The following is a 15,466-nucleotide window of genomic DNA, read 5'->3' as shown; positions in this document are numbered from 1 at the left end:
TTTCATTTTGTGCTTATGTGTCTCTCTCTTTAGAGAGTCTTTAAAAGAATTGTTTATAAACTTTCTTCTCTGTGCCCTTTATTTCCTCCAAGTTGCCTTTATAAAAATTGTTTCTTCAGGCTGTGCCCGTTGCTCAGTGGGTAGAGTGCCAGCCACATACACCTGGGATGGCAGATTCAAACCCAGCCCAGATCTACTAAAACAACAATGACAACTGCAACAAAAAAAAAAGAGGACTCTATCTCCAAATAAAGGAAAATTGTTAATTCTTGGTTGTCTGTTCTTTATATGTAAGAATGAGGGACAAAAGAACTGATCTGATATAATCTCTAAAGGCTCTTTCTAAAACTCCTTGTTGGAGGACAAAAGCCTTGCTACCAGCATTCTGGGAGCCAAGTGGTGAAAATGGGTCCATAATAGCCAATAAATTTCGTATTTTCTTGGTTGGTTTCTATATGTCTGCTCTAAACTCTGGCAGTTTCCTAATCCACACACATCTCTAGTGTGAGGGAGGGCAATTACCCAGCTGTGTAAAGAGGCAGAAGTGACTAGACAAAATATCTCACGCCTGTGATCCCAGGACTTTTGGAGGCCAAGTATTGAGAAGATTGCTTGAGTCCAGGAGTCTTAACCAGCCTGGGAAACATAGCAAGACCCCATCTTTATAAAAAAAATTTTTTTAATTAGCCTGGTATGGTGGCACACACCTGTGGTTCTAGCTACTCGAAGCTGAGGCAGGAGGGTTGCTTGGCCTAGAGGTTCAAAGTTGGAGTGAGCAATAGTCACACCACTGTATTCTAGCTTGAGTGACAGAGAGAGACCCTGTCGGAAAAAAAGGGGATGGGGGTGGGGCCGAAGACCCTGGGGATTGGGGGGCTATTTCTTTCTTTCTTTTTTTTTTTTTTGCAGTTTTTGGCCAGTGCCGGGCTTGAACCTGCCACCCCCGGTATATGGGGCTGGCGCCCTACTCCTTGAGCCACAGGTGCTGCCCAGGAAGCTATTTTTTAGACTTTCAACAATTCCTATTTGCAGGTGACTAAAATATTTTAGTCACCTGTCTTTTGTAATGCCTTAGCCTTCCTGAAGTATTCTGTGTGATATAAATTGGGTTGGTTCTTTACTTTCTATTTTACTTAAAATTGTGTTTCCTTCTCTCCTTTAAATCTGTTCTAACATCAGTTCATCTTCTTTCCAGCTTCAAAATTTCACTATATTTTAGTATGTTCTCACTGTTTTTATGTTTATATTCTCAAACAAGAACAAAAAAAAACAAAACATTTTGCTATCATTATAGTAGATCAGGAGAGAAAAATAATACAATGAGTGCAGAAAATGATGAAATGAAGTTAGGCACATAATTGATAGAGTCTTTAGTTTTGTCCTCTCTAAAAATCAACATTATAGAAAGATGCCCACTAAGGTGACAGTAGCAGTGAGTGATTCCACCAAAACATAAATGCAGTAAAGGTAACTTCCATGGATAATCTTAAGATAGGCAACTTTTGAATCTTACTAGAAATCCAAGAGACATGCTCTCCTCTGAACTGATTACTACACTTGTGATGTTTGAATTCTCTACTATAGCACAAGAAAATTTGTTTTATGTTCTTTTACATACTTTATTGAATTTTCCCCTCTTCCTTTTTTCCTATAGCATTGACAAAATCTCTAAGATAACCTCTCCAGTGTTAATAATTCATGGGACTGAAGATGAAGTCATTGACTTTTCGCATGGCCTTGCATTGTTTGAGCGTTGCCAAAGACCTGTGGAGCCTCTGTGGGTTGAGGGCGCAGGTCACAATGATGTGGAACTTTATGGACAGTACCTGGAAAGGTTGAAACAGTTTGTGTCACAGGAACTGGTAAATTTGTAAAATATTCTGTAAATTTGCATACTCGGTCTTCTTTTCTTGCTAAACTGCACTCTTTGGTAAATAACATAAAACCTGAAGGTTTTGTTTGCAAATCATGTCAGTTGCCTTCATAAATGTACAGGTAATGATTTGTTAACAGACTTAATGAAGGTTTTAATTACCAGAACTAGAACTGGAAATAACAATATCATGCAGTTAGGCTGTATAATTTATATTTTTTCTGTGAATTTTTTTTAAACATCAAGATGAGTACTGTAAGAAATTTTAATTCTATAAAATCAAATGCTGTAAAAGTATTGCCAAATGCTTTTGCATATCAAACAAATTTATAAGTATTTTTAAAACATCTCAATGAACTAAATCTTATCCTGGTATACAAATGTAATCTTCTTTTGGAAGAAAAAAAAGCTGTATATCTAAAGCAATTCAAGTACTCAGAATAAACTATAAAAAAACATTTAAAAACATGCAAGATCACTAGAGTTAATCTAAACCCTGTTGTATAGGGATGAAGGTCTAAATGGTTATTTTATTGTAAAATACATTGAATTTTCTGTATTCACTGGTTATTATACATTCATCCCCCAAAATGATGTAAGTCTTAATTTTTATGCCATCTTTTAATTTACCAATTAGTTACCTTGTAAATGAGAAGTCTGACAGCACTGACTTAACTACTTTTGATATGTAAGTTTGGTACTGTGAGGCAACTACTTAAAGTTTTCATTTTGGTTATTTAAAAGGCAGTTGGAGCTTCAAGAATGATTTTGTATGCAATGTTCTTTTAAGTTTTGGCTAATCATAGAATTGCAGTAGTCTTCATTATATGAGAACCTGAAAGTCCATTACTCTATCTTCAAGACCACAAACAGACTGGCTATTTGGTCCCCTTTCGCTGTGGCTATTTTTAAGAATAGGAACTATTGTTTTGGATTACTGTCTGAATATTACATGGATTCACTCCTGGATACAGAAGATAAGAAAACATTTAATTCATAACTTTTGTATTAACCAATATAGTAAAAAATAAAGCTCACACACAAACTAAGTTGCCTTTTCTTGAATGAACCCTGCCTGAATAAAACAATGAAAGAAGAATAAAAATAAAATTAATGGTATGTAGTCTAATTTGTAAATGAATGAATATTGAAATAATACACACTGTGGATATATTTTAAGGCCTTATGTAGTTTTAATTGTTCTGCTTGTTCTGTGGTTATGTCTAAGACTATAGTATATGATTCTCTTCAAAGTATATCAAGTATTGTGAATGCTTTGGTTCAGATGTGTCAAATTAACAGTAAAACAGCAAATACACCACTCAGCTGTGTTTGTTTGCCTTCTTCCATGCTTTCTTCCCTGACACTTGAAAGAGTTTAAAAAATGTTACTACTGATCATTATAGTATAGGATATGGTTCTAAAGTTTCCTACTTTTTTTTTTTAGGAGACAAAATCTCCCAGGGTTGCCCTGGCTATGTAGTAAACTTTTGGGGCTCAAGAGGTCCTCCCAGCTCAGTCTCCCTCAAAGGCAGGATTATAGGTGTTGGTTTCCCACATTTTATCATCTTCTTCTTGTGGAGAGGTTTTTCTTTTCTCAAAATTGTGTTGTAACTTATACAGTATACCACCCAGCGCTTATATTTTCTTTGATTACCTAGGGAAATCTGTATGTTGATTGTGCTAAATTAGTATTCATTCATTTATTCATTCAGCAAATAGTTATTAAATGTCAGATCACATATACTCCTTTCCTAGGTAAGAATAGATCTAGAATTCCATGTCCTCGTAGATTTTGCAGTGTGGCTGAGGAAACAGAACTCTCATTACACAAGTGTTACCCTTTTGATAAGGGCTTCCATGCTTCCCTCCCTGACACTAGAAAGAGTAAAAAAAAAAAAAAAAAAGACAACAGGTATAGGGAATTATAACAGGTAAAAGGTATATTTGGATGGGGCAGGGAAAGGAAGGGTGCCCCAGAAACTGGCATTTAAATTGAGCTTGAAGGATGACTAAAACTTGGCTAGATCTGGGTGATTCAAAGGAAACATTCCTGGCTGAAGAAAATGAGTAGTACATAGAAGCCTAGAGCAGCAGTTCCCAACCTGTGGGTCACAACCCACAGGAACTGTATTAAAGGGTCACGGCATTAGGAAGGTTGAAAACCACTGGCCCAGAGGAAGGAGGGCGTATTTGAAATGCATGAAGACTCAAAAGAAGTCAAGGCAAAAGGTTGGCATAGGGACGAAGGCTGCACTGGTGCAAGCTAATTAGTACAAATCACAGGTGGCATCATGGACCCTCAACTTTATCCTAGAAACAATAAAAAGCCATTGATAGAAATATGAAATGGCTTGCATAGATGAAAAATTGGATTTTTTAGCTTTCTAGAAATAACAAGCACTTAAGGTGCTGAAAAATACATTATAGGAAAATAATCTCAGTATACAAAATGCTGATCAATCCACATTTGCAATATTAGTATTCTAGGATATAATGAAAAGATAATTTACAAATTAGCGTAAATTCTGAGGTGTTTCACCAATTTGGAAATGATCCCGTAAACTGAATCCTTAAGGTAGATGAAAGGTGTGACTAAGGAATGATAGCTGTTGTTATTTTTTGAGAGAGTCTCACTTTGTCGTCCTTGGTAGAGTATGTGGCATCATAGCTCACAGCAACCTCAAAATCCTGGGCTCAGGATCCTCTTGCCTCAGTCTCCCGAGTAGCTGGGACTACAGGTGCCCACCACAAAGCCTGGCTATTTTTTAGAGACAGTCTAGCGCTTGCTCAGGTTGGTGTTGAACTCATGAGCTCAGGCAATCTACCTACCTTGGTGATAGTTGTTTTAAAGTATTTGAGAGGAATGTACAATTTCTCTTTTTTGGCTCTCAGAGCAGAAGTAGGTTAAAGTTAAAAAACAAAAAATTTGAGTTCAGGGCCAGGTACAGTGGCTCACGCCTGTAATCCTAGCACTCTAGGAGGCCAAGGTGGGTGGATTGCCTGAGCTCAGGTTCAAGACCAGCCTGAGCCAGAGCAAGACTTCATCTCTTAAAAATAGCCAGGCGTTGTGGTGGGTGCCTATAGTCCCAGCTAATGGGGAGGCTGAAGCAAGAGAATCCCTTGAGTCCAAGAGTTTGAGGTCACTGTGAGCTATGACACGACGCTCTACCGAGGACAACACAGTGAGACCCTTTGTCAAAAAAATAAAAGATTTGAGTTCAATATAAGAAAGAACTTTATGGTTATTAGTCCATCAGGAAAAGGGGTTGTCTCCTAAGAATTATATCTAACTGAAAGTGTGCCACAAAAATTCCAAATTTCAATAGAAGGTTGAACTAGGTGTATTGTGTATGAAGTCTTTTAAAGATTTTATATTCCATTCAGATTTCTTAGACGTACTCCAGAGCATCACTTGCCTCATGGGTTTTTAAGAACCAGGTACTATAGAAGAATTGAATTGGCAGTCAGAGCTGGGCGTTTTTTTCTCAGCGGACATTAAACTAGATCAGCGAACTTGCAAGTCACTTCTCAAGACCTTTGTTTCATCAACTAGCAATGAAGCAGTAGAACCAAGTAAGAAATATAATCCCTTACATTTCTAATGTGATATGAAAATCTCTCGGCCCTACTCCTATCAATTTTCAACCTTTGCTAGAGTAGCCCCAGATACCTACTTTTGATATTTGGCTTTTTGTTCACATTAACATAGTGCAACCTGGATGGTAATGAGAATCCTTGAAAAATAGCACTGTACATAGCTCCTGCCATATCATATAAGTACAAAAAGCAGAATGGTATGTAAGAACTTTAATAAAATAGAAGTTTATCATTTTCACACATTTCCAGACTTCTAACTTGTACAAATTTACCTACCTAAGATTAAAAATTACAGGCCAGCCACAGTGGCTCACACCTGTAATCCTAGCACTCTGGGAGGCCAAGACAGGTGGATTTCTTGAGCTCACAGTTTGGAGACCAGCCTGAGCAACAGCGAGACCCCATCTCTAAAAGTTGCCTGGTGCGGTGTATGCCTATAGTCCCAAGCTACTCGGGAGTCTGAGGCAAGAGAATCACGCATGCCCAGGAATTTGAGGTTGCCATGAGCTATGATGCCACCATACTCTACTAAAGGTGACAAAGTGAGACTTTGTCTGAAAAGAAAAAAAATTACAGTAAATTTTCTTGATGACTTCTATAAATATAGAAGCTTGATAAATGAATTTCAGAAGGTATAGACTAACGGCTATTGCCATGTAAATGGTGATATTCTTTGTGTATTTATACATTCTATATAGAAAAACTTAGAGCAATTTTTTATGAATTAGAGATGGCATAGCTCAATCTCTTCATTTTACAGGTGCAGAAACAAATTCAGAGAAGGAAAGTGACTTTCTCAGGGTCTACTATCTTAATTGTTAACAGTGGCGCTATATCCCATTGTCTCCTCTTTACCAAATTCATCTAGAGTAATAAACTGATGATGCTTTTGAATTATACAGCATGAACTTGTTTGCTTTCCAATGTTAATCATAATTTTACTTTTCTAGTACTTTCTAAATTCTTTATCAGCTTCTTATTCATTGGATAGTAAATTAGAATTCGTAAGTGATGTGTGTGTGTGTGTGTGTGTGTGTGTACACACATTTTTTTTTCATTTTTTTTTTTATTAAATCATAGCTGTGTACATTAAAGCGATCATGGGGCACCATACACTGGTTTTATACACTGTTTGACACATTTTCATCACATTGGTTAACACAGCCTTCCTGGCATTTTCTTAGTTATTGTGTTAAGACATTTACATTCAACATTTACTAAGTTTCACATATACCCTTGTAAGATGCACTGCAGGTGTAATCCCACCAATCACCCTCCCTCTGCCCACCTCCCCCCTTCCTCCCCTCCCTTTCCACCTTTCTCCCTTTACCCTGTTCTTCAGTTATAACTGGGTTATAGCTTTCATGTGAAAGCCATACATTAGTTTCATAGTAGGGCTGAGTACATTGGATACTTTTTCTTCCATTCTTGAGATACTTTACTAAGAAGAATATGTTCCAGCTCCATCCATGTAAACATGAAAGAGGTAAAGTCTCCATCTTTCTTTAAGGCTGCATAATATTCCACAGTGTACATATACCACAATTTATTAATCCATTCATGGATCAATGGGCACTTGGGCTTTTTCCATGACTTAGCAATTATGAATTGGGCTGCAATAAACATTCTGGTACAAATATCTTTGTTATGATGTGATTTTTGGTCTTCTGGGTATATGCCTAGTAGAGGAATTATAGGATTGAATTGGCAGGTCTATTTTTAGATATCTAAGTATTCTCCAAACATCTTTCCGAAAGGAATGTATTAATTTGCATTCCCACCAGCAGTGTAGAACTGTTCCTTTTCTCCACATCCATGCCAAAATCTCTGGTCTTGGGATTATGTGATATGGGTTAATCTTACTAGAGTTAGATGATATCTCAAAGTAGTTTTGATTTGCATTTCTCTGATGATTAAAGATGATGAGCAGTTTTTCATATGTCTGTAGGCCGTGTGCCTGTCTTCTTCAGAGAAGTTTCTCTTCAAGTCCGTTGCCCAACCTGCAATGGGATCACTTGTTCTTTTCTTGCTTATACATTTGAGTTCTCTGTGGATTCTGATTATTAAACCTTTGTCGGAGACATAACCTGCAAATATCTTCTCCCATTCTGAGGGCTGTTTGCTTGCTTTACTTACTGTGTTCTTGGCTGTGTAGAAGCTTTTTAGTTTGATCAGGCCCCAGTAGTGTATTTTTGAAGCTGCTTCAATTACCCAGGGGGTTCTCCTCATAAAATACTCGCCCAGACCAATTTCTTCAAGGGTTTTCCCTGCACTCTCTTCTATTATTTATATAGTTTCATGTCTTAAGTTTAAATCTTTAATCCAGTGAGAGTCTATCTTAGTTAATGATGAAAGGTGGGGGTCCAGTTTCAATCTTCTACAGGTTGCCAGCCAGTTCACCCAGTACCATTTGTTAAATAAGGAATCTTTTCCCCACTGAATGTTTTTAATTGGCTTGTCAAAGATCAAATAATGGTAAGTAGCTGGATTCATCTCTTGGTTCTCTGTTCTGTGCCAGACATCTACTTCTCTTTTTGTGCCAGTACCATGCTGTTTTGATCACTATCAATTTGTAGTATAGTCTGAGGTCTGGTAGTGTGATTCCTCCTGCTTTGTTTTTATTTCTGAGTAATGTCTTGGCTATTCGAGTTTTTTTCTGATTCCATATAAAACAAAGTATTATTTTTTTCAAGATCTTTAAAGTATGACAGTGGAGCTTTAATAGGGATTGCATTAAAATTATATGGACATTTTAACAATGTTGATTCTTCCCAGCCATGAGCATGGTATGTTTTTCCATTCGTTAACATTTTCAGCTATATCTTTTTTTAGAGTTTCATAGTTCTCTTTATAGAGATCTTTCACGTCCTTTGTTAAATAAACTCCCAAATATTTCATCTTCGTTGACACTACTGTGAATGGAATAGAGTCCTTTACTGTTTTTTCAGCTTGACTATTGTTGGTGTATAGGCTACCAACATAAAGGCTACCAATTTATGTTTTTATTTTATTTTTTATTTTTTATTTTTTTTGGTTTTTGGCCAGGGCTAGGTTTGAACTCACCACCTCCAGCATATGGGACCGGCGCCCTACTCCTTGAGCCACAGGCACCGCCCAAGGCTACCAATTTATGAATATTGATTTTGTAACCTGAGACGCTGCTGTATTCCTTGATCACTTCTACCCTGTTTCCCCGAAAATAAGACCCATTTACAGGAAAGATAAGACATCCCCTGAAAATAAGACCTAGTGCATCTTTCGGAGTACCCTTAAAATAAGACACTGTCTTATTTTCGGGGAAACAGGGTGAGAGTTTTGTAGTAGAATCCCTATTGTTTTCCAGATAAACATATCATCTGCGAAGAGCAAAAGTTTGATCTCTTCTGACCCTGTAGGGATACCCTTGATCACCTTTTCTTCCCTAATTGTGGTGGCTAAAACTTCCATTACAATGTTAAAGAGCAGTGGAGACAATGGGCAGCCTTGTGTGGTTCCTGATCTGAGTGGAAATGATTTCAATTTAACTCCATTCAATACGATATTGGCTGTGGGTTTGCTGTAGATGGCCTCAATCAGTTTAAGAAATGTCCCTTCTTTAAAATCTGAAAGTAATTTATTGTTTCCTAGTTCCCTTGGCCCTATTTTCCTCATCCATATTTTTAAAACTCTCTTTGTGTTAATACATCATCTTATAAACCATTTCCAAAAAAAAAAAAGTCCCTTCTATACCAATTTTCTTAAGTGTTCTGATCATAAAGCGATGCTGGATATTATCAAAAGCTTTTTCTGCATCAATTGAGAGAATCATATGGTCTTTGTTTTTTAATGTATTTATGTGCTGAATTATACTTACAGATTTACGGATATTGAACCAGCCTTGAGACCCTGGGATAAAACTGACTTGGTCATGATGTATAATTTGTTTGATGTGTTGCTGGATTCTGTTTGTTAGGATCTTGTTGAATATTTTTGCATCTATATTCATTAGTGATATTGGTCTATAATTTTCTTTTCTTGTTGGGTCTTTTCCTGCTTTGGGGACCAGGGTGATGTTTGTTTCATAGAATGTGTTGGGTAGTCTTCCTTTTTTTCCTACATTTTGGAACAGGTTGAGTAATATAGGTACTAATTCCTCTTTAAAGGTTTGGTAGAATTCTGACATGAAGCCATCTGGTTCCGGGCTTTTCTTTTTAGGGAGATATTGTATGGTTTATACTATTTCAGAACTTGATGTGGGCCTGTTCAACATTTCCACTTCATTCTGGCTAAGTCTTCGAAGGTGACGTGCTTCCAAGTATTGGTCAATTTCCTTCAGATTTTCATATTTATGAGAATAAAGTTTCTTGTAATATTCATTAAGGATTTTTTGAATTTCTGAGGAGTCTGTTGTTATTTCATCTTTGTCGTTTCTGATTGATGAGATTAGAGATTTTACTCTTTTTGTTCCTGATTTGGTTAGCCAAGGGTTTATCTATTTTATTGACCTTTTCATAAAACCAACTTTTGGATTTATTGATCTGTTGTATAATTCTTTCGTTTTCAATTTCATTTAATTCTGCTCTAATTTTGGTTATTTCTTTTCTTCTACTGTGTTTGGGGTTGGAATGTTCTTCTTTTTCCAGTTGCTTGAGATGTCCCATTAGGTTGTTCACTTCCTCTCTTTCTGTTCTCTTGAGGAAGGCTTGCAGTGATAATTTTCCCTCTTAGGACTGCCTTTGTGGTATTCCAGAGGTTCTAATAATTCATGTCTTCATTGTCATTTAGTTCCAAAAATTTGGCAATTTCCTTCTTAATCTCATCTCTGACCAGCTATCATTCAGCATAAGGTTATTTAACTTGCATGTTTATGTATGAGTATGCAGATTCCTGTTGTTACTGAGTTCAACTTTTATTCCATGGTGGTCCAAGAAGATGCAAGGAATAATTTCTATTCCTTTAAGTTTACTGAAGTTAGACTTGTGACCTAAAATGTGATCGATTTTGGAGTATGTTCCGTGGGCTGATGAGAAGTATGTGTGTTCAGTTTTGTTGGGATGAAATGTTCTGTAGATGTCTGCTAAATCCAAATGTTGGATGGTTAGGTTTAAATCTAAAATTTCTTTGCTCAGCTTCTTATTGGAGAATCGATCCAATACTGCCAAAGGAGTGTTGAAATCTCCAACTATTATGGTGCTGTGGGAAGTCAAGTTGCTCATGTCTGTTAGCATTTCTCTTATAAATTGAGGTGCATTCTTGTTGGGTGCATAGATATTAATACTTGAAATCTCATCATATTGAGTATTGCCCTTAACAAATATGAAGTGACCATTCTTATCCTTGTTTAATTTTGTTGGTTTAAAGCCTATTGTATCTGCAAATAGGATTGCAATGCCTGCTTTTTTCTGATTACCATTTGCCTGAAATATGGATGACCATCCTTTCACCCTGAGTCTATATTTGTTTTTTAAGGTAAGATGTGACTCTTGTATGCAGCAAATATCTGGCCTGAGTTTTTGTATCCAGTCAGCTAATCTGTGCCTCTTTAGAGGACAGTTTAAGCCATTCACATTAATGGAGAATATTGATAAGTCTGGTAACATTTTGGGTATCGAGTTTTTCAAAAGTCCAGTGGACATTTTTAACCCTTTTGCCACTGTGGAAGTTGGAGTTGGATCAAACGTTACTAAGTGAGTTTACTTTTGTTGTAGAGGATTGGGCTGGTCCTTATGAAAGATAGGTCTGAGAATATCCAGAAGAGCTGGTTTAGTTATGGCAAATTTCTTCAACATATGAATGTCATTAAAGTGTTTAATTTTTTCATCATAAATGAAACTCAGTTTAGCTGGATACAGGATCCGGGGTTGAAAGTTATTTTGCTTTAGGAGATTAAAAGTCAATGACCACCCTCTTCTGGCTTGAAAAATTTCAACAGAGAGATCTGCAGTCATTCTAATATTCTTCCCTTTGTAGGTAATGGATTTCTTACGTATGGCTGCTTTGAGAATTTTCTCCTTCATATTAACTTTAGTAAAGTTAATAATAATATGCCTGGGGATGTCTTATTGGGGTTGAGTTGTTCTGGGGTTCTGAAACTGTCCGCTATCTGAATTTCAGAATCTCTTTGCATGTCTGGAAAATTCTCTTTCATAATTTCATGGAGAAGGGCCTCTGTGCCTAGCGAGGCCACTTCATCAGTTTCAGGGATTCCAATGAGGCAGATATTAGCGTTCTTCGAATTATCCCAGAGCTCTCTGAGAGAATGATCCGTTTTTGCTTTCCATTTCTCTTCCTCTTTGAGAGTTTGGGAGCATTCGAAGGCTTTGTCTTCAATGTCAGAAATCCTTTCTAATGCTTGCTCCACTCTGTTACTGAGGGATTCTCCTGTATTTTTCAGATCTTTTGAGGGCTGCAAATTCTTGCTTCAGTGCATCAAAATCTTTGGTGGTTTTGTCTTTAAATTCATTAAATTCTTGAGACAACTTTTGAATTTCTCCTCGAATTTCTAATTCCGACTTTTGAATTGCTGCTCGAATTTCTAATTCCAAATTTTCCTCCATTTTATTAATCTTGTTTGCAATCCAAATTCTGAATTCAATTTCTGACATCTCGGCCAGCTGTTTATGAATGGGATCTTCAGTTACATTTGCCATATCTTTCTTTGGGGTTGTTGATCTTTTCAGGTTATTCATGTTACCAGAGTTTTTCCACTGATTCCACCCCATGATTGTTTTACACCATTTGATTTTTTCCCCTGGAACTTTGTCAAGGACCCATACAGTGCTGTGGCCTGAGAAACTGGGTACCTGTTTGTTGTGGTGGGGCTAAGTGGTTCTGTCTTGTTTGCAGCTGGTTTCTGTTCAACCCTAGTGAAACAGTTACTCTGGGTTGAAGTCTCAGCTATGGAGAAATACCAGCAATTAAGTCACCCCAACCCCACCCCCCACCGGCAACAATTGGAAAATCAAACCTTCCTACAACCACACACCCAGGGCACCACCTGAAATGTCCTCGGGCGATTGGCTCAGTTCAAAAGGTCCAAATCAATTGTCTCAGTCAGCACCTGTCTCAGGTGGGAGAGTTTAAAAGGTGTCTGGCAACTGGATCACCAGGGTCTGGTGACTACTCTGATATGGCTTGCTCCAGTGCTGCATGGAGTAAGGAGGAGCCACCCAGCAAATAGATCAGTCTGGGAAGTTTGATGCCTCCTTCCCCACCTTGCACCTCTGTCATACACAGTCACTGATAGCCCTGCAGGGCTGTGACCCAGTTGCCTATAGTGAAGAGATACTCCAGGGGTTTGCACCTGCCTGAATCACAAGGAAATCTATTTCTGCTCAGCCAGCTGCTGCACTCTGCCTCTATCTAGCAGGAGGAGGTGAGGCCTGACAACCTTGGGTGCTTGATGGAGGCTGGGGGGTGTTCACTCAGTTCTAGCCCCACCCCTGATTTATGTTACTGACAGAATAGAACAGAACAACTTTGCAGGAATTTGTTTCTGGCCCAGCTAAATTCCCCTGCAGAAGAGAAGCTATTTTGAGTTCCCAGAGCCTGTACCTCAGGCCCTATCTTTGCTCCTGCAGGTTTGTATTCGTTTACTTGTCAGTTCTAGCCTGCTGCCTTCCTTTGTCTATAGGTTGACAATCCCCTGAGGACTGGGTGCATCTTAGGCTCAGTAAAGCAGTCCTCTGTGTCAGCCATGCCCTGGGAACTTCCCAGGCCTGCAAGTGTGTTTCTAGTCTCTGCGCTCCACCCAGGTTGGTACCACCTCAGGCAAACCCTTTACTCACAGGGCCTGTGTTTCCATCCCAGATCTGTTCTGTGGTGGTTGCCACCTGAGTAGATGCCCGGCCTCTGGTTACCCAGGGAGACAGGGGGTGTGGCTTCAGAATATCCGGGAGTGAGCCTTATTATTGCTAAAAGACGGCTGCTGCTCTGCACCTCAGGGCACTGCTGCTCCGGTGTGGTTCCGTCTCAGCCGACTGTCCTCTCCTCGCTCCCGTGCCCCAGAGTCAGCACTGAACAGCTGCAGTTTAGGCACTGTCCACACCCCTCGAGAAATCACCCAAGAATCTAGACTCCTGGGAGACAGGCCTCCAGACCTCAAAATGAGAGTTGAGGGGAGTGCTGGGAGCTCAGATTTTCAGGTAGAGAATATATACAGTTTTATACAGTTTTTTGCCTGGCAGGAGAATGCCGTGGCACCCTAGTAGGGGAGGTAGGTCCAGTTTTTAGAGGGTCTCTTCCGTGGAGTGTAGTGGGAGGACCTTTGAACTTTGCACATTTGTTTTTTGGCCACTCTGAGCCATTCTTATGGGGGAGGGGACTCCCATCTGCTTGGTGATGGATTTTGTACCTTTTGTTTGTATCCTTGGGGTCGCACCTCGCCTCAGCAGGGTTGATGTGCGTTCTTCAACCTTCTCTCTTGGTGCAGCTCAAATCCACCAGGTTACTTGCTAAATTTTTGTCCTTTAACTCTCCTTCTGGATGGGAGCCTCTGTGGAAAGCTGGCTTCAGTCAGCCATCTTGTCTTTGCCCCCTTTGTTTTTTTTTTTTTGTTTGTTTGTTTTTTGAGATAGTTTCACTCTGCAGCCCTAGCTAGAGTTCCATGGCAACATCTTAACTCACAGCCACCTCAAACTCCTGGACTCAAGCCATCCTTCCTTCCTCAGCCTCCCAAATACCTGGGAATACAGGTACCTGCCATGAAGCCCAGCTGGTTTTTCTGTATTTGCTCTTGTTCAGGCTGGTCTTGAACTCCTGATTACAAGGGATCCACCTGCCTCTGCGTCACAGAGTGCTGAGATTACAGGCATGAGTCATGCACTCAGCTAATAGCATATATTTGGAAATTATTTAACACTAATTCACTTTTCTAGGCACACTAACAGTGTTTTAGTTCTGTTAAAATCTAGTGAGGCCAGCCTGAGCCAGCATGAGACCTTGTCTCTAAAAATAGCTGGGCATTGTGATGGGCAGCCTGTAGTCCCAGCTACTTGGGAAGCTGAGGCAAGAGGATTGCTTAAGCTCAAAGAGTTTGAAGTTGCTGCGAAACCATCAAAGTAGTTATTACTAATTGGCTTTTAGTTTCTTTGTTTGAAAATAGGCAATGTGTTCAAACACTATGGGTGGTGCCTGTGGCTCAAGGAGTAGGGTGCTCAGTCCCATATGCCAGAGGTGGCAGGTTCAAACCCAGCCCCGGCCAAAAACCACAAAAAAAAAAAAAAGAACACTTAATAGCATGTTGCATTCTGATAATGTACAGTCCCAAATATCAAGTCACCAAAACAAGTTTGGAATTGGGTTTTGAGTTATAACTTGCAGAATGAACACAGGAAGCATTTGTCTACCACATCTCCAATGGATTATGCCTTTGACTGAATAGTTCTGAATAGTTGAATGAGTAATGCTAAGGAAGGAAACAAACACCTCTATCCTGGAAATGACCCACTTGACATTAGAGTATTATTTTGTTTTTTCAGTATAGAATCCTTACACAAATGTCAATGAGATGAAAGCTGTTAAACTTATTCTTACATATGAAGCCAGATAGACTTGAAATTATTTTACTTCCTCTCTTTATTTCCTCTTGCAGGCCACATACTAAATTTGCACAATAGAATTATAACACTTAAAAGAAAGCTTTAAAGGCTGGCTGGCGCTGTGGCTCACTCCTGAAATCCTAACACTCTGGGAGGAGGAGGTGAAAGGATTGCTTGAACTCCAGGGTTTGAGACCTACCTGAACAAGAGCAAAACCCTGTCTCTCCAAGAATTTGAAATTGCTATGAGCTACAATGACACCAGGGCATTCTACCTAAGGAAGCAGAGTGAGAATCTGTCTCAAAAAAAAAAAAAGCTTTAACTTTTATTTATTTATTTATATGTAAGACAGGTCTTGCTCCCATCTCTTGGGCTAGAGTGCAGTGGCACTGGTTCTCTACTGTCTGCTGGCCTTTACTGGTAGGTAGAAACTGGCTTCTACAGTTCTGAAACCCTAAGACTCCAGAACAGGTAA

General features: G+C 38.9%; 1 protein-coding gene across 2 annotated transcripts in view; it reads left to right on the top strand.

The window, feature by feature from the left end:
• ABHD17B (abhydrolase domain containing 17B, depalmitoylase) overlaps positions 1–3,196 on the top strand; it is a 51,341-nt gene extending 48,145 nt beyond the window's left edge. For both annotated transcript variants that reach the window (XM_053574996.1, XM_053574997.1), the window contains exon 4: positions 1,655–3,196. In XM_053574996.1, coding sequence (XP_053430971.1) covers positions 1,655–1,874 — 220 coding nt within the window. In that variant the 3' untranslated portion in view covers positions 1,875–3,196. The remainder of the gene's footprint in view (positions 1–1,654) is intronic.
• Positions 3,197–15,466: the final 12,270 nt, after the last annotated feature.

Source organism: Nycticebus coucang, chromosome 2, assembly GCF_027406575.1.
Source record: "Nycticebus coucang isolate mNycCou1 chromosome 2, mNycCou1.pri, whole genome shotgun sequence".
In the NCBI taxonomy this organism is placed as follows: domain Eukaryota; kingdom Metazoa; phylum Chordata; class Mammalia; order Primates; family Lorisidae; genus Nycticebus; species Nycticebus coucang.
This window is presented reverse-complemented; position numbering and strand designations above follow the sequence as displayed.